This window comes from Salarias fasciatus, chromosome 14 (genome assembly GCF_902148845.1).
Source record: "Salarias fasciatus chromosome 14, fSalaFa1.1, whole genome shotgun sequence".
NCBI classification, from domain to species: domain Eukaryota; kingdom Metazoa; phylum Chordata; class Actinopteri; order Blenniiformes; family Blenniidae; genus Salarias; species Salarias fasciatus.
The window spans coordinates 7,730,521-7,756,230 of record NC_043758.1 but is presented as its reverse complement, the minus strand read 5'-3'; the positions used below and the strand labels follow the sequence as shown (position 1 = coordinate 7,756,230).

Here is a 25,710-nt window from a genome sequence, read left to right as displayed (position 1 = left end):
GAAAAAGTTGCCAACATCGTGAACTTTCACTTTTCACTTAACGTGTTTGCTTTGTTTGTATCAAATCCACTCGTATTATTGCGATGCCTGCATTTAGACTTTATGGCTATTAAACTGTAAAAAAATAAATAAATAAATGAATAAAAAGTGCAATGAGCGATTGCTCCTGCTGCTTTTTCCAAGATAACTTTAACTTTCATTTCTGGCAGTTATTTAATTTTACTGTGTTACTGATCGTACTGACAAGCTCTTGTTAAAAATGTGAGCTGATACGTCGTGTCTGTGATTGGACAGCCGCACTACCGAACTCCGATAATGAAGAGTGTCTGCAGAAATGTATTCAACTCAATCAAGTCAGTACGTACAGAATGAAGGTGTTCAGTGAATTGAGACTGTGCAAAAGAGAGAAAAGAATAAGTAAATAAAGACAGAGAGATAATGCTAAAAACCTCACCTCGTGTAGTTTAAGTGTTGTTTTGGAGGCCTGACAGGAGCAGCCAGTGTTCCAGTTTTCAGTTCCGCAGCCACAGTTGCCCCCGCAGCGTTTGACCAGCAGACACCGAGGGAAGAAGACGGCGTTGGTCGTCCGCAGCTCCTCGCGCAGGTTCAAAGAGTAATTGCGAGGAGTACAGCTGTACCGCTTGACGTCGTCGTAGAGACGGTTCAGATCCACTGGACAGCGAGAGAGGAGACGACAGGGAACAGTGGTGAAGAGGGTGAAGAAAAACTCTTGGGTGGTTTACATACTCACCCTCACTGATGCGCTTATGAACTTATGAACGTGACTGAAAAGATTACATTGTGGGCAACAGCGGCTAAAATGAGTTGTGACTCCTCCACACTGAGAGGCGCTAATCGAGGTGGTTACGGGATGAGCTCAGGTTCCCCCTCATTGCTTTTCATTAAAGTTCCACCAGGCAGCGAAGGAGACCCTGAGGTCCCACGACCCACTGGAGGGATTTTATCTCTCTATTTGGTCTGGAAGCAACTCAGCTGCCCTCTGGAAGAGCTGGACAAAGCTGCAGTCAACAAGGGCGTCTGGGCTTTTCATGCTGCCAATGTGACTTCCTATTGAGCAGGGCAGACGGAAGGATGGATGACATCTAATATAAAACAAGCATGTATCATATATTTTAATGCACTTTGTTCAGATAATGAAGAATGACACAGAAAAAGAACCTCGGTAATAGTTTATCTATTGATTCGTGCAGTCACAATAGAGAAGTGTGGCGAAGTGACAGAAAAATGACTAAAATGAGAGGAAAATAAATAGAGCGAAGCTGAGTCACAGTGAAATATGCTCGATGTTGTGTGACTGACAATGGCTGTGAGGTGGGGAAACCATTACTAGCTATGAGGACAAAAGGGCAGTGGCAGTTAACTGTTGAGATGAAAGGGCGTGTAGAAGAAAGGGACACAAAGAGAATTAAAAAAAAAACCAACGAAGCAGTGGCCATTAGCTGTCAGGAGATTGAAAATACTGATTATAAGCTTTCTCATAACTCTTACAAAAAGAAAGGGCTTGTTTATGAGGCCTACTTCAAAACTAACTTCAGGAAATCAAACCGTTTATTTGCAAAAGGGAGAATAGGAACTAAGGTACTTTTTTAAAAAGACCAAAAACCAGGATCTCCAGTATTTGGTTCTGGATTAACCTTCTTATGATGACGAAGACTGGATTTATTTGTGGTTTTATGGCTGCAGAATTGCAATCCGAAATGCTTTGTCCACTTTTTTCATGAATTCAGCCTTCAATATCAATCTGTGATTCGCTAATCCAATTTATCTTTGACTGTACGAGTTAAAATGTGTGACATGCATTTGAATCACGGTCATATTGTTAAAAATTGCTTATGTTTTCAAATGATTTTTGAATTTCACACACGGCTACAAAACAACAGCAATCATTGGCTTAAAAGTGACTTGTGTTTCTACACATTTATCAAATGATGCTTCATGTTTGGCTTTTTGGTGCACAGAACAAAAAAGCTTGGTTTCAACTGCATCTGGTAAACATAGATTTTTTTTTGTTTCTGCTGGATGTTGTGATTTATTTCAATAAAATGTGGAATTTATGGAGTAAACCTCATGAATATTGCTGTCATACTCATGGAGAGGCAAAGCGAAAGAGGAAAAGTGACACTGTATCTCTGCAAAATACATGCAGTGGGGCATTTACTTTACCTCTGAAAGCACACCAGATGGACCACAGGTAGTTTGAATGATGAATGAGAGAGAGAGGGAGAGAGAGGAAAGACATGCAGGGATGAAGAGAGAAAATGAAAGAAAATAAACCACAATCAGTGACAGACTGGCTGCTCTCTGATTGTAGTCATCAGCAGGATAATAATCAACACAATATCCCGAGCAAAGGGTGGCAATTACCCTACTAAATAGTAATTTAACCTGATATATACAACAGAGTGAATATGCACTGGAAAACAGTTGTGCGATCTTTACAAATGAGAAATGAATGAAAAGCCAAACAGAAAGCAGAAAGATGCAGACATTCATGAGCTGCTGCGACTGTAACTGTTACACACACTTTGTCCTGTTTGTTTTCTGTTTTCTGCTGTTTCAAGCAACTTTGAAAAGATTTCCACTACTATGCTAGTGCCAATGGAACAGAAACATCTCTGAAACTGACTGGATCTGTATTAGGAGGGCCTGCTCAGAAACGTCGAGTTAGGTTCATACAAATCAGATGTTTTTAATATCTGGGAGGATGATGCCCTCCGTTTAGGTACTGATGGTGGACAGAGTCGGCTGCATCGCAGAGAGGAACCGTTTCCACACCGTGAGTATCGGTCTCTACTCACTGCACTGTTCAACAATTGATTTTCTCCTGCACATCATAGGTTTGTTCTCCATTTGCTGGAGTTCCTCCAAACATCAACTGATAGTAACCAAGCAAAGGTTTAAGAAGGATGTCAGTCAGTTCATTTTTCCCCCAACTGGAAGTCTGAATAACAGGTTTAGACAGTTTGAATGAGAAATTGGACTATTTCCATAAAATAAACATCTTCAGTGAGTTACATGTGAAGCAAAGACGATTCTTTTTAGGCTAACCAGATTATCCATTTCATTAGGCACAATAGGCTTTTACAGTCCAATACAAGCAAATGCGAGTTGTCAGGATCAATACTGGCAGTTAACTGGAGCGGTGCATCTCAGGGAGATTGGCCTCCATCCAGAGCAAAGTGACCACTGCCTTTGAGCCTCGCCTCGGCAGGATAACAAGGGGAATCAGTCATGCAAATAGAAGGTGCCTAGAAATGGCCTGTATGGGTTGAAAGTGTAACACTGACTAATCTGTTTCAGGGACTACACTGTATGAGTGTGGGTGGAGATCGAGAGAAGGAAAGACAGCGAGACAGAGACAAAGAGAAACCAAAGTGAAGTGCTGTGGGGGTCGACAGAGACCTACTGGCTACTGACGATCAATAAGCAATTGTTCACCAAAACTAATCTTTGCCATAGGGGTTTCCATTCATGTCATGTGTTGGAGGACCCACGAACAAGGAACTGGGATTAGAAGATATCAGGCTCTTTCACGAGTAAACCATGAAGACATGTTTCAGCCAGCTGCACCGCTCCTCGTCTCATCTCCTGTCTTCAGGGCCTCGATAAGACAATCCCAGTTTCCCTCTGAACGGTGAATTCCCAGTTATTTTTAGAAATATTTAAAACTAGATATATTTAGCTGGTTTTAACAGTGCTAGCCATTTGGCTGGTTTAGCGGTTTTTGCAGTTTTCAGCTGCTGTAGCATTTTTTTTTTCTTTTACTGTTTTAAACATTGGTGATTTTTGCAGTGTTGGCAGTTTTTAACTTCATCGCTGTGGCCGAACTTTACTAATTTGTCTTTAGCAGTGTGTCCATGATGGATGAAACACTCAAGCTGTACCTGAAACGTTTCAGTATTTGGATTTATCTCTGGAAAGTTTACCAAAAGGTGGAGTTGGAAACACCACACTGATCACCTGCAGTGGGACTGGCGTCATGAAAACTTCAGCAGATTCTTCTGCCATTTTCTGATTGAAATGCCAAAATGAGCATCACTTTAAAGACAGGAATATGTGTCCATTTCAAAAACTGCCTGCTGGGTAGGAAAGTAGGAAATCAAATACAAGTCTTTATTTACATATCATTGAGTGAGAGCTCCAAAGTGCCTCTTCAGAAGGGCTGAAGAAACGCTGTCTGGGGGGTTTAATGCAAAGTTATGCATGGAGGGAAACTACTCTGGAGATATTTATACCAGTTCTCTAAAATGTTTATATACAAAGGACACAAACTGTAATAATTCTGTTGTCATGAAGGATACAGCATTTCTGAAACTCATCATATATTTCTGATCGCTGTCTGTCAAAATTCATGGTTGGTGCTGCTGCCAAACTTTAATTAAGTTTCAATGAAACCTCACCAGAGTGCAGATGAAAGTCGGTGTGCACCAGGGTGAGGATAGCAGCCTTCACATGTTCACAAACAGATCACATGGGCAGGGCAATTCCACAAAGGTTCATGTAAATTAATCCAAACCACACAAGTGTCAGCACTGCCTTGCCTTCTTTTTTTTTTTCTTCTTGTTTTGTGTGTGTGTGAAGACGCTCCTGGAAATGGAACGTGTTTACCAATGAGTTTCATTAGCCAATCAAGTAAACTACAGCTTTCTCTGCAGAGCAGTGTAAAACACTGGCAGAGAGACGGCATGGGCTGACTGATTGAGGCAAAGCTCTGTGCTATTAACCTCCCCACAGAGAACAAAACATCTAATACAGGGACAGAAAGGAGGATTTGTGCATTTCCTTCAGCAATCCAAAGAGAGGTGAAGGTAGGAGGCATGGTTTTTATATCAAGAGGCATGATAATAGTTTCCTCTAAGTGGTAAAATTGTCCCTATTTGCTGTCTTTTCTGGGGTTTTTTTGTTACATGGGAAGTCAACAAGACTATGAAACATGGAAAATATCGAGTAACTTAGAATTTGGCACTCAGAGAGTGCAGACCTCCGCCATGCCGTACGCCGCACGCCCCCTGTCGGCGGGCCTGCCCAAATGTGTGAAAGACTGCCCTATCTCTCAATAATAAAGAATCCTTTGAAAAATTCCTGGATCCAGACAGTGATCTGGATCATCACCAAAATTTAATGGATTCTAAGTTAGCCCAAGACCCACCTTTCCACAAAGTTCCATTGCAATCCGTCCATTACTTTTTCCGTAATGTTGCTAACAAACAAACCAACAAATCGACATGATTCCATAAACCTCCCTGGCGGAGGTAATTACAGCTGGGCTGCAACTGTAACCATCTTGGGATCCTGTCTCAAAGACATTTGACGTCAGACGACATGGAAAGTGGATAATCTATATCTGTGCCACTATTAATTGGTTAATTGCGAACAAATGACTTGAATAGTGTATGTGGCCTGTTAATTTTGAATGGATCAAGGTAAGCACTTGGAAATCACTTCACATCTCTCTGCCTGTTTTAAAAAATGTGTACGATTTAAAAAAAACAAAACTGTGTGAAGTTAGGGTTATGATCATTTGCTAAAACCTGACACAATCTATTATAATGGTGGGAATGCCATAGAAAACCTAACATTGGCAGACCGCCTGGTGGTTTTATTTAAATGTTCCCCCTCTCATCGGTCAGTGACAGAGGCTGTGTCCTCCAGTGTCAGGCTTCACTGAAATGTTTTCACAAATAAGAGATCAGACGGAGTTTACTGATTACAATCCGCACAAACTCGTATAAAAAAAGAGAAGTTTTTGAACCACAGTTCATATCAAGCATACTCGACTAAGCTAAATACATCTTTCTTTTTCTTCGATCAAGGAAAAACATGTTCAGATGAACTTCAATGTGTTTCTTTAGTGATGCCACTAACAGCAGATAATGCTAAACATGCAATGTTTTCATGGTTAGTGACGGAAATTCAAGGATTAACATGTCCTTGTTGGTGAAAAACCGGAATATGTAACAACAAAGTTCCTGTTTACTGAAGATGTTGGCAGAACTGTGACCTCTTCAGACTTTTTTCTTTCCCTGTTTCCCTTGGAAAAAGGTTAAATGTGCCAAAAAAAAAAAAAAAAAACCCTGCTCTGCTTCTGCAGCATTATGCGGATGCCAAGAGTTATAAAATGTCTCGAACGTTGGCTGTGTTTGTTTAAACCTCCCAAGGTGATGTGAGGACTGATGTAAATGAGCTGTTACAAAAGCCCATTCTCAAATAGCTCAAGAAAATCCACAAAACTTTTGGTTTTTTTGAAGCAAATGAACATTCTATGTATGTGTGTGTGTGTGTGTGTGTGTGTGTGTGTGTGTGTGTGTGTGTGTGTGTGTGTGTGTGTGTGTGTGTGTGTGTGTGTGTGTGTGTGTCTTGGCAACACAGGCATTTATTGACTGAAGCTTACACGTAACAGTTTTTGTGTGTACACATTATGACATTTTGTTTGAGCTGTTACATCTTTTAGCTTGTTGATTCGGTGTATTTTTAATGCCGATTGACTTTTTCTTAATCAAATCTGATGTTTTTTGTACATGGATCAGGTAGAACATTATGACCACCGACAGGTAAAGAGAATAACTGGTGAACCAGTGACAGAATCATGTCTGACTTGTCAGGAAGTAAAACTGCTGCAAAAAACTCAGGTCCTGATTGAAAGGTGTGAAAATACACAGTGCATCAGCGGTTTTTTTTTGTTGGCGAGCAAAACACAGAACAGTGCAGGTGGTCATAATCTTATGGGTGATCCATGTATTTAAAATACTTAATGTGATGAGATATGAAATCTCTGCCAGCCCATATTAGTAAATTGGCTTAGAGCTTAGAGTTGCACCTGTTCATAGTGGAAGTTTCCTTTATGGCCCAAAATTTATTGCCCTTGCAGTTGGAGTTTGTTCCCTATGAGGCGGCAAAAGTGGAATCCTACAAAATATTGGGCTGGTGGTCATAATTTGAAGGCCAATTGGTGTAACTTAAGTTGTGCTTGCTACAATATTTACTCTGGTGGGAACATTTAAAGTCGCCCAGCAAGTATGCATGCTTATATGCAAATTGTTCTTATGAGATAGGATGCAGGCACTGGTTAAACATGGTTGTTTATATTGTGGGTATGCGAGCTTGTGTCTCTGTGCGTGTGTCTGTGTGAGTGTATGTGTGTGTCTTCGATACATGCAGGGCTGAGCTTGTGTCTGTTTAAGGGGAATAAGTGTAATCTCACAGAAGCAGTGGTGTGGAACTCTGTCAGTGTGCTGGAAGACCGGGACCGAGAGAGCAAGGCAGACTGCAAGGACTGTCACTCACACACCGGCGGATAGGAAAAAAAGAGCAGCCTCTGTGTTTGAAAATTCCAGAATACATTCTACTGCAGTATTCACGATTATTATTTGTGAGGGTGTGTTTGTCTGTGTGTGACATGGTATGTCTATGTATGGCCGAATGTGTGTATTACAGTGTGGCGATTAATATTGTTATTATCTGGCTGTCCTGCATGAGAACAAAGGTGGGTGTCAGCCTTTGCGTGTGAGGAATGTGTGTGTGTGCACGCGCGTGTGTGTGTGTGCGTCTTAATCAAAACAAAGCTATGCTGCTGACTGTGGCAAATTTCTGCTCTGCTACACAGGTTGAATTTCCAATTAGAGCGAGCCACACTGGTGCATCAAAGAGCCGCAGCACCTATGCAGCTCAGGGTAGACCGAGGAACGATGGACAAGGTCCCCCTATACGCCGCCCCCTCATACCGGCTGAACACTCGTGCATGTACCGATACATAACGATAGATTTGCTGTCAAGTACAAATATTTACTAAAGAACAGGAGAGCCCTCGGGTAAAAAGACAGAAAAGTGCAGGAGAGAGGAACGAATGCACAGGTGAGAGAGGCTGGGTCGAAAGAAATGTCAGCTACAAGCTTGAATGCTTTAATACAGGCACACACACTCATTTAAGTGCACACACACACACATACACACACACAAAGATATATCAGGTTTTTAGCATATTCATTTTCATATGCTCTCAGAGATATTCAATCAGGCCGAGCATCCTGCGAACAAAATCTGTTCCCTGAGGGATTCCAGGTCATTGCTACTGACTTCATACTAAAGAAAAGCTCTAAACTGGTGCTGTCTCGCCTTAAATGTGCCTCTGACTCACTGTGACACCCACCAAAGGGCAAAATGTTTATTTGATGACGCAACAACTTAGTCAGACACTGTTTCTTAACTCATAATCTGAACAATCTTTTCCCCACGTACTCATCTTCTGCATTGACAGTAAACATAATATTTAATTCAAGGTTTTTTCTGTAGATAAAAGTTGTTTTTTTTTTTAAATTTTAGTTTAGAAATTTAGTTATTCTACGTTTTGATATCACTGTTTACATGCCATGTCAAGTTTGTGGAGAAACACTGACCCACCAGTCACGACTGTGCTCTTCTTCACCAGATAATATGCTTGTTAATGCTGAATATGCACCATTTTCTTTTTATGTTTTCATGTCTCTTTGTCATATTTGAACATGAAAACAGCCATGGTGCCCCATCACAGCTGTTAAAGCACCTTATTATGTTGGACTTCTTCCACTGAAATGATGTGCCACAGACGTTTTCATGCATAGCCCAGTATGTAATGATGGGGCTCCTGCTGTGTGTGTCTGTAGGTCAGCTCAAGATTTCATGCTCTCAACTTCCCCTCTTATTACTCCCGCTACTGAAATTCAAGTCCAGCACAAGTCTGCAAAGAAAGACTGTGAACACTGGCAAGTTTTGGAGTTCCACAATCTGCAAAGCAAGAAAATGGACTGAAATTATGACTGCTTCCATCTGGAAGTACGGTATTAACTTAACCCCAAATCAGTGATCTCAGCTGTAATCCTACCATCAGATAATCTGCTGGATCATTATGATTCAGTTTCCATGAAATATTAAATGAATATATTAGTGAAACTATTTCCTCAGTCCAAATACAAGACATTTCTCTACATTTCAAAGCTCAAATTATTGAAAAGAGGGCAGATGGAGTAAGTTGCAGCTGTGGTGCTACTCTGCACCATTGTTTACTTCAACCCAGTTGAAGCTAACATTAGCATAATTGAGCCATATATAGAGCATGCCACTGGTAGTCGAGGAAAACATGGATGAGTGAATTATGATTACGAGCACTAATACGGCCAGTGAACACAACGAGGTTACTGAATCTGAATGAATTGCTTTTACGTTGAAAAAATGTTGACGTAATATGCACTGAAGTGAAGTTGGTGTTGATGGTTTAACTCTATCATAAACTATTTTAGTACAATTGAGGCAAATGAATGAACAAAAACTAAAGAACACCCCCACAAATTTTCTAAATACACTCAAGAACATCATTTGTGCTCGAAGAGAAACTTGTTCTTTCAATGTGATGTCCATATTTGTTACATTTATAGGCAATACACGTGTCTTTTAGCACTTATAAATAAAGGTTTAGATCCCAGATGGCCTATAAAGCGTGGGTATAACTTACCTTTATTATGTCTTGTTGCCAGATGGTACGCCCTGGATCTGTAAAGAATGTGTGTTTGAGTGTAGATGCTGTCCAAATCCTGTCTCCATGTATCTGGGTTCAGGTTTTTGAGAAGCTGCTCCACAGTGTCGAACGCAGCTATTGTTCTGTCTAAATCTTCAAGAGAGAAAGGAGCCTCCTCTGTGACCGCCACGGGTATGTTCCCTGCACCCACGTCCTGCGAGAAAGAAACGTGAAATGGAAACATGTTATTTCAATCTCCAACTATGTTAGGTGGAGTCACTGCTGCTGGTGCTGCTGTAACATTAGACTGTAAAACACCTAATATGTAACGAAAACAGTGAAGCTGATTGGGAATACCCTCCAGTCATAGCTGGTTCAAACAGATACAACATGTGACCACAGAGGTAAGCTCAATTAACCAGTGTTCACTTTCACTGAAATGCTGTTTATCTTCACACAGGTGATGCATCCTGACGATGGCAAGCTGTTTCTGACGCTGGGATGGAATTGAACTTGGAAATGCTACAAATATTTCTCTGTCTGAATTGTTCCTGCAAACTTGTTATCGTCCATCAAATGATCTTCTACAGGCCGGGCTGGGTGGAGCCAATCCCAGCCGAACATGGGTGAAGACAGTGTGCATCCTGGATGGGCCAACAGAGAGGAAGACCAACACACACACGTTCATACCTGTGTGCTATTTAAAGTCACCAATTCTGCTTAAATGTGTTCTGGACTGGGGGAAGAGACCAGAGAGAACATGCAAACTTCAAACTGAACAACTCATTAGCCTGGAATTCCCTTGCTGTGACTGCGAACCAATATTTAATTTAGCTAATTACTGAATTTATAGTAATTATTCACCAATGCATACAGTAAATGCCCTATTTTTGCAATAATAGATAAAATGTAGATACAATATAAGAACAAAAAAATGGTGAGGAAGCGAAACTGAACTTCCAGCTTTTTGATGTTGTATATTTGGCTTGACCCATCAGTGGCAGCAATGCATTTGCTGTACCAGATGGAACAAAGCTGTATAACAAAGCTCCATGTTTACCCGTGAGTCTACACCTCCACCCTTACCTATGGCCATGAACTCTGGGTCATGAAGAGAAGCATGTTTGTGGATTTGTGGACACAAGCAGCTTAAATGAATTTCCTTGTCAGGGTGACACCCCTGACCCTCCATGACAGGGTGAGGGTTTGAGCCATCTAGCAGGTACTCAGACCAGAGACGACACTCCACCTCCTTTCAGGCGAGGTGGTTCTAATAAGGATTTCATCTGCTACAAGCCTACCAGTCACCGCCAACTGGAACAACACCTAAAGTACAGTAATCCAGGAGAGATTTTTATCCTGCTGCGCTCAAGGTTTGCACATGTAAAAACCAACCTGATGCTGTATGGAAACCACAGGAGCTAATCTAGCAGCTGTTTGTGTGAGTGTGTGTGGTTGTCTGTCTGTGTGTGTTTGCCCTGTGGTGAACTGGTGACCTTTTCAGGTGTACCCTGTCCTCGCCTATAGTTAGCTGAGTTCAGCTTCAGAGTCCTGCGACCCTGAACAGGATAGAGGAAGTTAGATACATGGATGGAAATCAGGAAATGCGTTTCCAGGCTGCCTATGAATCCCTTTGGATCCTCCATAGAAGACATCAATGGGTTTGGCCTCCCCTTCTTTTTATACTGTATTACCACCGTAAACCCATGTGGAATGCAGGGAAGAATGTGGATTAATGAACAGATAGGAAATGTTAAAAACTAAAAATCTTTTGAAGTTTACATTTTTCCTTAACAATATGATCTGCGCAATGTAAACACAAAAGTAGTGGAATCGTAGTGGTGAAATTGATTATTCTCGACAAGCCACTGCTCTCTTCTTGCTGTAGGCTGTTTATGCAGATAGGAGGTAATAATTTAGTTCAATTTCTATGCCATGTAGGACTAATATAATTGTGACATGGATTGTCTCATTCATTAGTCACTCCCATTTAGGTCAAAGAAAATGGGCAAGGAAGCAATGAGAAGAAATACGACAGCTTATGGTGAAGACTGAGGTGGCTGGATGAACACATTTCCTCCTGAAGCAATAACAACAACAACAACAACAACAAGAGCTACACAATAGAAAACTACACCACAAGCAAATGCGAATATTTAATTCTATTAAATCATTATAAGATCATTCTGGTATTTGGTGGGAACACACTGCAAACAGGGGTCTGATAAATAAGTGTGGTCATATTAACAGTTCACTTAAAATCACCAGCAACTTATAAGATCACATCAGAGAATTCACAAATCTACAGTCAGTTAAAACTATTGAACCGATTCAGTGCAAAGTGACAGCTGCAGAGGCAGGCGCAGAACGTATTTAGAACCAAATCTCTCAAAATAGTTCACAAAGGTTTAGACATGGTCTAAAATTCATCAAAACAGATTTAATGAAACAAGTTCCTCATTGTAAATTTAGAAGTACGATTAAAGTGCTACTTTATGTTCTAGTCACATGAGGTCATATGAAATTCATTATGGATTTAACCACAGTACTAAACATTGAAACACAAAACAAAAGCCAACAACAATTTATTATCAAATCACCTCTTTGTCATCTGTAATGATTTGCTTACACTTTCATTTCTATTCAAAAAATGAATTTCAGGAAGCTGAATCCACATATAACTGCAAATCACAGTAATAAAAAAGACATTTTCATCATTTTTAATGCAAGTATTACACTTTAAATGCAAACACATATGCAACAGCTGCCAGTCCAAACAGCAGATAAAACAAGCTTAAATCAATGAGAAAAACCGATGTGGCAGCTTTGAATATTAAGTAAAAAAAAGGTCCATAAACATCTTTCTTGCACAGGAAATGACATGTCCATGCATATACATGCAAAAGAAAAAAAAACTTTCTCCTTCATACATACGATGTAGCCAGCATGAATTCATGCAGAAAAACGACCACGCAGGCCAGTGCACACTAATTATCATGACCACATATGTCAATGAGCGTCTTCGTTGTCAAATAGAGATTATGCTTCTTACACGCACTTATAAAAACATTGGTATGAGGAAGCATGTTGTCATTTCACATTTCAAGCTTCATGCATAAGGAACACTTTACATGCATGCATGAATGTATGCTGGATGTGTGCGTGATGGCCGATGCAAATGAATCATGTTTCAATTATCAGTGTAGCATTGCTCCAACAAAAACACTCGTGTGGGGAGGCAGGGTTAGCGCATGTGGTAGAAAATACAGCTGATATTAGCTTAAAATAATATTGTGAAGTTATTAGGACCTTCATAGACAGTATTCAATGTGCATTCATTTCATTGGCTTCTTTGTGTCTAAAAAGCAGGTTTTGGATTTTGACTCTATGCTTTTCAGGGACTCCTAAAGTGTTTATATTTGTACATGACTCACCGCCATGGGCATCGTGACAGCTTCCCAGTTGTTCTTGGATGCAGGCGGCTGAGAGTCATACTGCAGAAATGGAAAACAGAAAATGCCAATTAAACGATCAGCTGAGCACACACGAGATTAGAAACCACAAGAAAACAATAACAAAATGTGAATTTGTAAATCAATGGAAACATTAGCATTCTTTTTAAAACATCAGCAGTCACGACCATAAGCGTTTCTCGTCAATAGTTTTGCTGTAAAACTAAAACTTGCACTGTTTGACGACATCGGGGAAAATAAAACTCATGTTCATAGTTCTCTCAGTGAGTCAATGTGTGATTTTGATGTGACTGAAGGTACTTCTGCCCTGAATGAAGGTGTAATGATACAATTTGTTTTTCTGAATGTATGTAAAATGTATTCTAAAATGGACTTATTGGACTAATCTGCCCTGTCTGTCAAATAAGCATTCAAGAATCATAAGTCTCGAAAAGAAAAACATTACACAACTAGGATAACTTGGTAAACCGTACGGCTGTGTCTGAGCATATATCTGGCAACATGAGACATATTTACAGAACAGGAGCTATGATTTAATTCAATTCAAATTAATGCTCTCAGCATGAGAAGACCCAGCAAACAAGCAACTGATTACGAAATTCAGAAATGCTCTGCTTTGATGGAATTAAACCATTTTGAGAATTTACACTTTATTGGCAAACTGAGTGCATATTGTGATATTTCAGTGTGTGAGATGTTTCTCTCACTGCTGCTCAACCCAGAGATGTTATCGACCTCTGTGGTTTTCGGTGCATTGAAATAAATTTATTTGTTTGCAAGAAACAAACACCAGGCCAAATGCACATTTGATGTTGACTGCATCGCAACTCGCACAGCACATATTCCCTTATTTTCCTCCATAGTCCTACACGTTAGCCAAAGAACAATTACTATGAGAGGTGTGTGTGTTTAGGTTACTAAATGATATGCATAGCAGAAGATTAGAAGAAGATCACAACAATCTGAAAGTTTTCAATCGCAGACTGATGAAGATTAAAGTTTCCAATCAGCTCTTTATACTGTAGGTGGATGAAGAGTGGGTTTAAAGGTTAACTTTCGATCTTTCTTTTTCCTGCAAAGCTTTTTTTTTTTTTGGTGTAAAGGAAGACATGACTTCTCCTCCTGTGTCGCCACAGAAGCTCCGACCCCGATGCTTTACACGCAATCTAGTGGAGCTTTTCACATGTTTTCCAAACAAACTCAGCTGCCTGTTTACCTGGCTGATATAATAAAGTCAGCAAAATCCTCAAATGTTTTGCAGTGAAACTGGTTGCAGCATGTCTCTGAATGTGAGTCAGCGAGCCACGCTGTGGTCGAAGAATACTCCAGTGATTATAACTCATTACACTCATAGATCTGACAGGTTAAATGTTCTTTGTTCTTTGCGGAGCTCTTCTTCGGTATACACACACACATGCAGACGTGCATGCAGACGTACACACAAGTCTATGGGAACACTGTCTTTACACACACACACATAAAATCGCACTGGGTATTGAATTCCTCTCCTTGAAGACTCTTAAATACCATCTCCGGTCAATGTGGAACAGTAAATCTGTCTCAACTGCACTTCAAAGACACGGTGACTTTGTTTCGGTGTGTGTGTGTCTGTGTGTATGCGTGTCCATGAATGTAATAAAGCTAACATCAAAGCGGGTCAGTGTGCAAAGAGTTTTGTTTGACTGAAAGTTGAATGTGGCCTTCAGATAAATACACTCATACAAATAAATACAGACCCCAAACAGCTGCAAATGAGGTCAGAAGGTTTCCTGTAAAAGCTTGTCTGTGTGTGTGTGTGTGTGTGTGTGTGTGTGTGTGTGTGTGTGTGTGTGTGTGTGTGTATGTGTGTGTTGGTGTCTACTTGTATTACTCATAAAGTGGTGATATCCTCGGCAAAGTAAAACCCTGAAGTTCAGAGTTAAAGCTGGGGTAAATGTTCGGTTAGTAAGTCGAGGTTATGGTTAGGCTTAAAGCCTCCCGGCGATGCTTGTGGCTCAGTGTGTCTTCTGCAGTGATGGAATCATAGGTCCTTTCACAATCAAATGCTTCACATCTGGACCACTTCATCAAGACTGACATTTATTGACGACCTAGGGATTATTTGCCAGTTTGTGTGTGTATATAAAATACATTTCTTGAATAAACACTGTCTTCAGTTTGTGGCTAGGGATGCACAGGTGTGTTGAGGGGAGCCGGCTTGTCTCATGGTTGTACCTGAAGTCTTGGTTAGCCTGGGGGCCTGTTTGTACAAAAACTGGCATGTTTGTTTTTTTTCCAGGAACTCAGGGTTCCTCCCACAGGTGGCCTGGTGAACCTGAATTAGTGATTGGTGTGTGTGTGTGTGTGTGTGTGTGTGTGTGTGTGTGTGTGTGTGTGTGTGTGTGTGTGTGTGTGTGTGTGTGTGTGTGTGTGTGTTTGTGTGTGTGTGTGTGTGTGTGTGCGTGTGTGTGTGTGTGTGTGTGTGTGTCAGACTGTCTGCCTCTTGTGTTGCACTGACCCAGGTGTACCCTGCCTCTATTCATTGTTGGGTAGAATTGACTCCATCTTCCTGGAACCCTATGCTGGACAAGAGGCTACAGAGGATGATTGCACGAATTTGTGGTTTAAATTTCTTTGAAACTGCTGGAAAAAAAAAAAACTCAAAAAAGAATGAGTCATCAAATTCGGCTGCAGCTTGCATCTGAGTGGAGAAATCAAGGTTTCCAGTTTCGCCTGTAGTAACCCACTGCAACCTGACTCTGAATGGAGCATATTCAGAACTACGATTGATTAATAACAACACATTCTTCAATTATATCGCCATGATTGCATCTACAAAGCACAAATAATGTCCCTTGTGTTTGACTTTTTAAATGGCAGAAAAGTTTCTTCACATCGAAGTCATGTAAAGTTGATGACACTCTAGTTGTTAATCTACAGACGACTGATGAAAAAACACAAAAATGTAGCTATTTAAACAATGAAACTGAAATATGGAGACAAAGGATGTGAAGGATGTGCGAAGCTGTATTTGTTTTTGTTGGGAACTGTAATATTTCAAGCCATATTGCCACATTCACTACTGCTGAGGGACTACATTGTTATTTACAGTAAGAGTCTAGCAGAGGGGACTTCAGGGAGCTGCCCTTTTCAACCTCCATTTTGCACAGTTGGACACTGGAGCAGCTGAGGATTAAGTGTGCGGCGGATGGTGAGGCAGACGAGCCTGTTTCCCCGTCGACTTTTACCCCTCACAAGCAGTTATCTGCCTTCCAGCCAGAGGACGTTTGAGGTAGCAGATGAATCACACGGGCCACATTTTTGCTTCCTCATCTGTGTCTGAGTCTAAGCTAATTTTCAGGTTCGAGGCCCTAAAAATAGTTTTACATGTCGCTCTGAGGCAATAATAGAGACTCACCGTTGGTACTGAGGATGCTTAGTTTCAACTGAATTGAATTAGGTTTAATATTTTGTTGTTTTTCATGCTTTTAAAGAAACACTGTTATTAATGAGAAGACTAACTGTCCTCTTTGTTTAATAGTAGATTTTAAGTAGTTTGTAAAGAGTTTAGTTTTTTATTGCTTATGTATTCAAGTGGAAATTAAAAAATGTGTATCATGATGTTAAAAACGTAACTAAGTCATGGTACATATTTTAGTTCTTGTTTTATTTTGGAAATTCTGACACTGTCTCAGATTTCAAGTTCCTCGACTCTCCTCCTCCTGTGTGATTCCTGTTTCCTGCCCTGGTGTCTCACCTGTGCCTGATTGCGTGATTGGTTTCACCTGGTGGATGTGGTAAATGTTGGACTTCCTGCATGTGTTCTGGTTGGTTGCTTGTCTGTGGTCCTCATGGGCTCCTTTCAAGTGTCTCCGCATCCTTCTGTGAAATAGAGGACTTTGGATTTTTGGAATTTTTGCCACAATAAAATGAGATCCTGTTCCACCAGTGGCGGCGTCTGGCACCTGAAGGTAATCTACCTTTTAGTCAAAAGTCACTACTTGATGTAAGATGAGGCATGTGTGGGGAAATAGTCGCATTGTGGTTTGAGCTCTGAGTGAGGCTCATCCTCTGATTTATATCCTCTGTATTGAAGGGACTACAATGGTCGACCTGCTCCAAACACTTAGGTTCAACTTCTATCATCTCATATACTAAAATCAATATTGGAACAAAAGACCCGCAAAACTAGCAAGAAACAACACTCCATATAAACTTTCAGCAGCTTCTGCTCACAATAAATGTAATGAGGCAGATCTGTGGACTCGTATACCCTTTTTGAGTTTTTTTTTTCTTAAATATAAACCAAGAAAAAACTTTTTAACTGTTTATCTTATGCAATAAAAAACACTCATTACTACATGTAAGCCTGCACTGCAGATGATAAATCACACCAGCTGAAAACAAGATTCGAAGGGGATCAAAGAAGAACAATTCTGGGGGAAAACAGTGACATGAATAATGAGTGAGTCTTCTGTTTGACTACACTGTTGCCTCAGAGCCTTTGTTTTTTTAGAGAGTAGAGCAGCTGTATTCAGACATAAAGGTCAGTTTAGTTCCCAATTGAAACCCGATGTGCACGACTGTGTCTTTTCCTCTGTAAGAGCCAAAATGTAAAATGGACTGAATCCAGACTCAGGCTAAAATTTTGTTGATCTGATTTTGCATCCTTTACAGCAGCAAATCCAGATAGCCTTGATTTAAACACCCTGTCTTTTACATGAATACAATAGACATCCCATGGAAATCCATTAGCCGGATCTGATTGCAACCACTTGAGATTTTCTGGTCACAAAGAAATAAGAATGAAAACCCACTCCAGCCTACAGAGCACCAACATTGAGCTTCATATAAATGCTCTGAAAGTAGCTTTGAGAAAAACAGAAAACAGCACTACAGTAACATAATGCGCTTATAATTAACGAGCGGGTGCAAAGATATAAGCAGCAGTGGGTGTAATCTTTCCTCAATGTCAGTTCATGCTTCTGTACTCTGGAAAAACACATTTTCCAGGGCAAACATTCTGACAGTCTGAGCAGTTAATGAGTACACCTTTTTTTTTTTCTAGACACATGCGACAACAAAGTAACAATGGAGCGATACGTTACCGAGATCTGGCAAATCTGCCTTCATCTCACCTTGAAACATTAACAAAAACACACTAACGGGAAAAAAAAAAAAAAAAAAAAAAAAAAAAAAAAACACTAACGTATTTATGTCATATCAGTTTTTAGCAAAGTTCACCGTTTCACTCCTACATCTTTCTGATAGTAACGATTTGGCATTGAACCCTAAGCTTTTTCAAAATGCTGAATTCCTTCTGTGTTGACTTTTAACGCCACTGTAGCAGGGGCCAAGTCTGCAGGGTTTCCACGTATCATGACCCCCGTGCGCAGTAAATCCCAGAAGAAAGGAAAACCTGTTCAGTGCCTTTTCAAGTAGGGAGATAACGAAACAAGGCTGTTTTATTGTAGTCAGCGTCCAGGCTCAGGCTCCTCATCTTCCCCCGACAAAAACCACTACAAAGCACAGCAGGCAACATTTCAGGGGTACCAGTGATTGGCAGAGGTCATATCGACAGACAGCTTGAAAGCTGTGATTAGGGTACTTAAAACACTGCCTATGTTAACCCTTTTGTATTAGCGTTTAGCTGGATGCAGCATGTATTGGTATTTGTCTGGACCATGTATCACAAGTAGAACAGCAGAGGCTCAGGTGGAGCCAGATATTTACCTGAAACATGGCAGACATTGAACAGTCATTCAGTTAAGTGTGTTTGTGTAGGTCTTTGTATAACCCTGCTCTATTTCGGTCTTCCTTCTGGTTTCTCTCTTCTGTGGAGTCCAACTCGGTGTGCTTCATTTTCTTCTCTTTCTTTCCCTCTTTGTCTCTCCCGGTTCAGGTTGTTTTAGTCATTAGCTGACATGCTGATACCATCTCAGACACCTGTTCTCTCCTTCCATTGCTGCCTCCGCTCGTTCTCTCATCGCCTCCCTCCGTCTTGCTCGCCCCTCGCTTCCTCTTTTTGCCTCCTCTCCTCCTCCTTTCTTATCTGTTCGACAGGTCTGGAGAGAACAAATTAGACCTGCTAAATTAAGCCACACACAGTGCTTCAGACTAGCTGGAGGGGAAACTGCATTTGTGTGTGTGTGTGCACGCGTGCATCTAAGTGTGTCTTTGCGAAAGATAGACACAAACACACACTGCAACACGAAGCTCTTTGAGAAAAATGGGTAAAATTGATCAAATGAGATAAGCCTCAAGAGCTGAATTCTGTTTTAAATGCACAGAGGTGTGATTATATGACCAGGGGAAAAACAACAAAGGTTGAGGAGGGAAGGATGACAGGACCGAGTCTGAGAGCGGGAGATAAGGAACTTGTTTACTTGGCAGTAGAAAGTAAGCAGGTATGTTTTGGTAAACATTCTGTTATTAAGTGATTTTCCATTTTTGACATTGTTTAGTTTGAATGTGGCAACATTGATGGCTCGTGGTTTTGGTCGAGGTTTTTAAGAGCTCATTAGGTTCTAGCTCGAAGAAAAGTATGAATGGTGATGAGAACTGAATGCATTAATCAGATTTCTCAATGGTATTATGTATTAAATGGCTACATGGTGGCGCCTACTGTTTGTTCTATCACAGTGACAGCACTGTAGTTTGGATAGTGATGTTAGGGGCCTTCCTGTGGAGAGCTGCTATATTCTCTCTGCATAGATACCTTGAATATCTGTCCCTGTGTACTCCCAGATACATGGATGTTTCAAGAGTTGATTTGTGTAAATGTAGCCATCTGATGGAATCGGAACATATCTGGGGTGTTCTCTGCTTTTCAGCTCGAGGTTTGGTTCTAGCATTTCGCAGCTCTTTGTAGGCGCAGTTTTACTGAGAAAAAGACACTCAAATTTGAAGATTATCAGCCAATATAGCAGCCCTCTCACCTTTTCCCTTTGCTCCTCTCAGCCATTATTCCATCTGTGATCATATCCCTTATGTTTGTCTCTGTTTTCTCGAGATAATAAGCATTGCCAGCAGTTCAGCCCTGTGTGCGATGCAGCCTCTCGTCTCCTCGCCCTCCTCTGCACTCATAAAAAGAGAAAGCCAGGGAACATCTTTAAATGCCTCTCAGTCTCGGCTGCTCTTTTTCTCCCATCTCCCCTCTGATTATCGGGTGGGAAAACATCTCTAAATCAGAGTCCCTCTCTTTCTTCTTTCCTCCTTCTGACAGAATGACAAAGCTAATCTCCTTCTCCATTGGTCTGACAGCCTTTACAAGAACATGTCCTTCCCCCGTTCCTCTTGCATCCTTCCTTCATCCCTCCAGCTTTTCTCTAATGTTGAATGGGATGTGTGAAGTACAAACAGCTGGCAAACACTTTTTGGCATTTGATCCTTCCTCTATTCATTTCTCTTTCCTCACCTATCGTCCATTATCTCAGGTCATTTATAGTCAAGCGCAAGTAAAACGGTCAATCAAGCATTTTACCTGGAACGCTGTGGCGTTGTGCTATGTCTCAAATAAAAGGCAGGTGAGCATGAACGGGTATAGACCCACAGCAGAGGGCAGACCCCACAAGAGAGCAAAAACACGGGCCTCGCAACAGAGGAAGACCTGTGTGTGTGTGTGTGTGTGTGTGTGTGTGTGCGCGTGCGAGCGCGTCTCTCACCAGCAGGGAGTAGTAGACTGTGAATCCCGGCTTTGCAACAAAGTAGTCATCAGACTTGAAGGTGACTCTGAGCATGTTGGTTTTCGAGTTGAGACTAGGTGGTGCCTTCTGCCCACACCAGCGACCCCAAATTATAGTGCTGGTCTCTGATTGGTCTTCCACTTCAACAAAGTCATACCTGGAGTGAGAGGAAAAGCGACGGAGAAACAAATGAATGCGTGGGAAGAAAGGCAGAAAGTTGAAGAATAAAACATACAAGGCAGGAGAGTTTAACAACAATGACAACACATGTTTTTTTCCTGTAACTTGTATGATTAGATAGGTGGAATGAAAAAAAACAAAACAAACAAGAAACCTTGTTTTCAATTTGAGCATTATTTGCAGTTTTGAGCAATTTTGAACAGTTTGCAGTGGCCTTGCTGGTATCAGTGACATTGCTAGTTTAACTGATGAGGCTTGAGAATATGCAGGGATGAAATACAGTCTGATAATTGCATCCCATCAAACATCCATCATAGTTTACTGACAGTTCTCACTTCACGTTCTGCTGTTTTCTCCGGTGATGAACAATTATTGCAGTCATTTCAGATGGGTGCTCCAAATAAATTGTTTTGTTAATCTGGCTAAACTTTTGTGTGATTTACGGCCTGTCTGCTTGTGTTTCTTGCTGGATGAGACAATATCACAGTGTGTAATCTCGGCAATTACCTTCAGGAATACATCATTCTTATGACCAGGAAGAGTAACGACGGCGGCGTGAGAGCAAGAGTGCAAACTGATTTGAAACCCTGCAGCTCGGTTCCCAGTCCTGAAGCTAGAATCGAAGACCATTTTGATATTTTTATCCTGCTTCACTTTAGTCTAATTTGTTAGTAACCTAACCTCAACTAATTTGCAGATCTATTGTGGAGGAGAAGTTTTTACGCATGCTCAACAGCAACGTTTCAGAAAAGTTATGCTTCCCCATTCAGGACAGAATAGAAATACTTTTTTTGTCCCAGAGGGAATTTTTATTTTATTTATTTATTTAGAAGTTCTCCATTGGGAATAGTTTTTAAAGTTTTTAAAGGCTCTGAACACTGGTAACGGAAACCCAAAATGCAATGAAAGTTTTCCATTTTCATATGAAAACATCGTGTAAACGGAGACTAAAATCTGTGGATTCTGGGGAGCAGGGGTGGAGCATCGCTGTCTTTCCAACCTTCATCCCAGCACTGAGCTGATTTATAAACAAAGTAATGACAAAACAAACTCCTCCAGTTTTATATTTTAAGAGCAGGCTGTGGACTGTTTCAAGCAGAAACAGACTTTCTCTTTGCTGATGTGAAATAAATGTGATGAGACCCCATTTAAATCTCAAACCAGCAGTATTTACCAATCTGCTACTTAACTACTTGAAAACAGCAGTTTAGTTTTTTTTAATTCGTTATTTTTAAAACTAAATGGCCCTGAAGTAGATGTCTCCATCAGTTATCAAAGACATGTTTAAACATGCCTTTTAATGTGACAAATGAGATGTGAAACAAGTTGGCAAAGCTTGTTTTTCCCATTAATACCTTTCTCCCCTCCCCCATTTGTTTTTTTTTTTTTAACCCCCAGCTGCTTCTTTGTCTTTTTAGGAAAGTGCTTACAAAGACGGCTGAGTTGCATATGGGGATTAAAAAGTCTATTTTCTCCCTTCAGCCCTCAAGGACAAACTTCTTACACTTCTTGCCAAGAAAGCAAACTTTAGCTATCCATCTCCCTTATAGTGATTCCACTACCAAACACTTTTCAATGTTCTTTCCGTTAATGCCCTTTCGGTTGTTGATGCAGTGATTCTAATACATTAGCAAATACATCCAACACATTTTTTTGACTTTTCTTTCAAACTTGCGACAAAGCACCGATGATCTTTCTGTGTTCTGTCACTCCAAACGATCGTCTCCTTGTTCCATCTCACACGCTCGTTCCTTAATCACGGTTTTTTCATCTGACTTTTCTGCTTGTAATTCATCAGCACTCACTTCTCTTTGCGCCGTAACTCAAACCATTTTTTTTTCTCAGTTTAGGCATCATTTTTCCTTTTACTTTTGTCTTATATTCTTGAACTTTATGCCATCTTCCTCTCCTCTAATCCTCTCTTTCTCCTTCATCTTCGTCAGTTATTCATCATCTCTGTGGATTTGGTGTTTTTACCTGCACACGCCGTTGTCGGCTTCTTCCAGGCCAAAGTGTGCATCAAACTCCAGGTGTATGTGGCTGCCTGGTGGCGACAGCAGTTTCCATGACAACAGCAGGTTGCGGGGGTAGGCGTTGGGGTAGCGTGGACTGTGGATGGCTCCACCCATCATGGTCACGGTGACGTTTTCATCTTTGCGGTACAAGTCTACAGTGAGGAGATGGCGGATGTCTGTTAGTGGTTACAACTAATCAGTTAGTCCTGATACAAGTAAGAAGAAGCGACGCACCACAAACATGCACACACAGGCAAAAATTTAGACTCTTCAAAATACAAATATAGATATTATTCACACACAACCCTTCATGGATTTTGGATGTAAGAACGTTGATCCTGAAAATAGAAGCCTTAAATATGTGCAAATATAAATCTCCAAAAGGAAAGAACAGTTATTTTGGGTGTTCCAGTCCGCTATGGTGTTAAAAAAGAAAATCCAAATCTCCAAGAACTCTCAATTCAGCCATCAATTCCACAACTGTTTTTAATATCCAACAGTCACTCTCTTTTTCAGATTGCCATTCCTGAGACAGATGCATAAATGAATGATCTTAAAAAAAGATGAAAGCTGCTGTCAAAAGTCAAAGTTTGAACATTGTATCAACAATCTCACTTTCCCCTGCGAGTTAACTGGACAAATTAAAAAATTAATGAAATGAAATTAATTGGCTTAGTATCATTAGGATTTTCTCAGCCACAAGAAAACTTCAAGGTGAAGGAAAACTGGTTAATTATCATATTGAGAAAATGTTGAAAATAGGAAATTTTCATCTGTCTCGTGGATTTTCTCATTGGCTGTATTGGTGAAGTGACGACTTCTTTTAGCCACAGCGGTACTTTTGAAAGTCGTGATTACAGTATGGTAATTGCTCATCAGCACTGATGAGCATCACAATCGCATCCACTGAATATGTAATCCTGACTAATCAATGCAATCATAAATCTAATTTTAATGTTACAAAATAAAATAGCGCTCACAAATCTGGTGTTGACTTATTGAGAATTAGAGAAGAAACACACACACACACACACACACACACACACACACACACACACACACACACACACACACACACAGAAGGTCAAGCTTTGTGCTGAAGTAGGCTGACAGGGCTGTATTTTCTGAGTGGTGTATTTTTTTTTTCCCCCCCTTGCTTGAGACCTGAATGCATAATCAAGGCACTGCAGCCTGCACCCCTGAGAGATGATGATGAAGTTTTGGCCTTCTCTTCCACCTCTTCACTGCAAACTTCACTTAATTCCTCCTCCTGCCCCATTCTGTCGATCCCGCTCTGCTCCCTCTGCTGCCACACCTTCTTTAAATTCAAGCCTCGGCAATCGACTGCACCTGAGTGTGTGTTACACGTGTTAACGTATGGGAGATAACACGCATACGTTCAGTTCTGCGCCGTTCAACACTCGTGAATGTGTAAATGTGTGTGCATAAGTGTGCTGGAGCAGAATATGTTTGTAATAGAATTCTTCCACCCCGCTGGTCAGGAGCCTGACTGCGTCGGTCCGTTCAGTCATAAAAGTGCTTATGTGTTGGGAACTTTAACCCTGACATGTCTCTGGGGAACTCAATGTGTGTGTATATCAGTAATGGTCATAAGGTAATTTGTATTAATGTAATTCTGACTGCTTCAACATCTCTGAGAGAAGCATGTTTGACATGAATGGTGCGGAGGTCCTCGGAACGGCGCTACATGTTTGCACCTTTCAGCTACTACTTGTGCACATAAAGCCTAATCCACCAATAAATAAAAATAAATATATAATTAATAATAAAACATTCCTTTTTCCAGAATGAATTTACATGCATGCAGTTCAATTTTCTGTTTATTGATTGGTTTTTGTAAGTACAGCTGTTCTTTTATACAATTTGATCGTGAAGCAGCTACATAGTCAACTTGTGTACTACATGTGTGTTTATGACCTGTGGATATTTTGCAGCACTAATGCACCAATCCTGGCTAACTGTAAGGGTAAACTTTAAGAAAAAATCAATATGCTAAAATGATAGAAAATGCAAATGGAGCTGCGGGAGAATTTTAGGATTCTGTTCCACACTCACACCGTTGACCTTAATATAAATCATGCAGCGATGTCAGTGACTCCTCTGCAAGCTGATGCAAATGATACAATAATTAGGAAAGCGTTTTTAGTTAAAGATCCTGTACAGAAAATTTGACAGCACAAGAAACTGACAGGTTTCAAGCCTGGAGGATTTTATTTTCAACTTAGGATCGGGTTGAACCCTGAGGAACCATCCAGATACATCTGAGAGCACATACTCAAAACACTGTAATATGTTAGATTTGTGTGCTCTGTTTAGACCTGAAAGTGAAAATATTTATTGTATTTGTTTTCCAGATTACAGCACAGTTCCCTGGATGAAAAGTCATGACATAAACATGTGAGTACACATTGCTTAAGTTCTTAATGAGTAATGGCAATTTATGTGACTGTGTTGACAGTGTAACAGATATAAATGGCTTCTATGTTGTAAGCCAGTCATGTCAAACATACAGACAAATCTAGCCCACAGCAAAGAAGATATGCATTGCCATCTTTTGTCCTTGAGAAAATTCCAGGTTGTTATTGATTGTGGCTTTACAAATTAACCATTAGATTCATGCACTGATCATTTAACGTCATGTCTCACATGCTGCACCTCATGCTGAGCAGTGGGCTTTGGTCTAATGCTAAACGTCTGTGTGAACAATGTTTTGACTACAGGAGAACAATGTTTTGACTACTATGTTCGCACGCAAGCCGAAAAATAATTGAATATACTGACTGTAAGTCATGAACAGCCTGTATTCATTTCTAGCATCTTACTTATCACATTCATGCTTTGCACCGCAG

General features: G+C 40.6%; 1 protein-coding gene across 1 annotated transcript in view; it reads right to left on the bottom strand.

The window, feature by feature from the left end:
• The window catches only part of pdgfd (platelet derived growth factor d), a 57,769-nt gene that overhangs the window by 5,000 nt on the left and 27,059 nt on the right, over nucleotides 1-25,710 (bottom strand). Inside the window, exons 2-6 of the mRNA XM_030108798.1 lie at nucleotides 22,803-22,992; nucleotides 20,625-20,802; nucleotides 12,943-13,002; nucleotides 9,506-9,722; nucleotides 455-672 (exon numbers count right to left, since the gene is read on the bottom strand). Coding sequence (XP_029964658.1) covers nucleotides 455-672; nucleotides 9,506-9,722; nucleotides 12,943-13,002; nucleotides 20,625-20,802; nucleotides 22,803-22,992 — 863 coding nt within the window. The remainder of the gene's footprint in view (nucleotides 1-454; nucleotides 673-9,505; nucleotides 9,723-12,942; nucleotides 13,003-20,624; nucleotides 20,803-22,802; nucleotides 22,993-25,710) is intronic.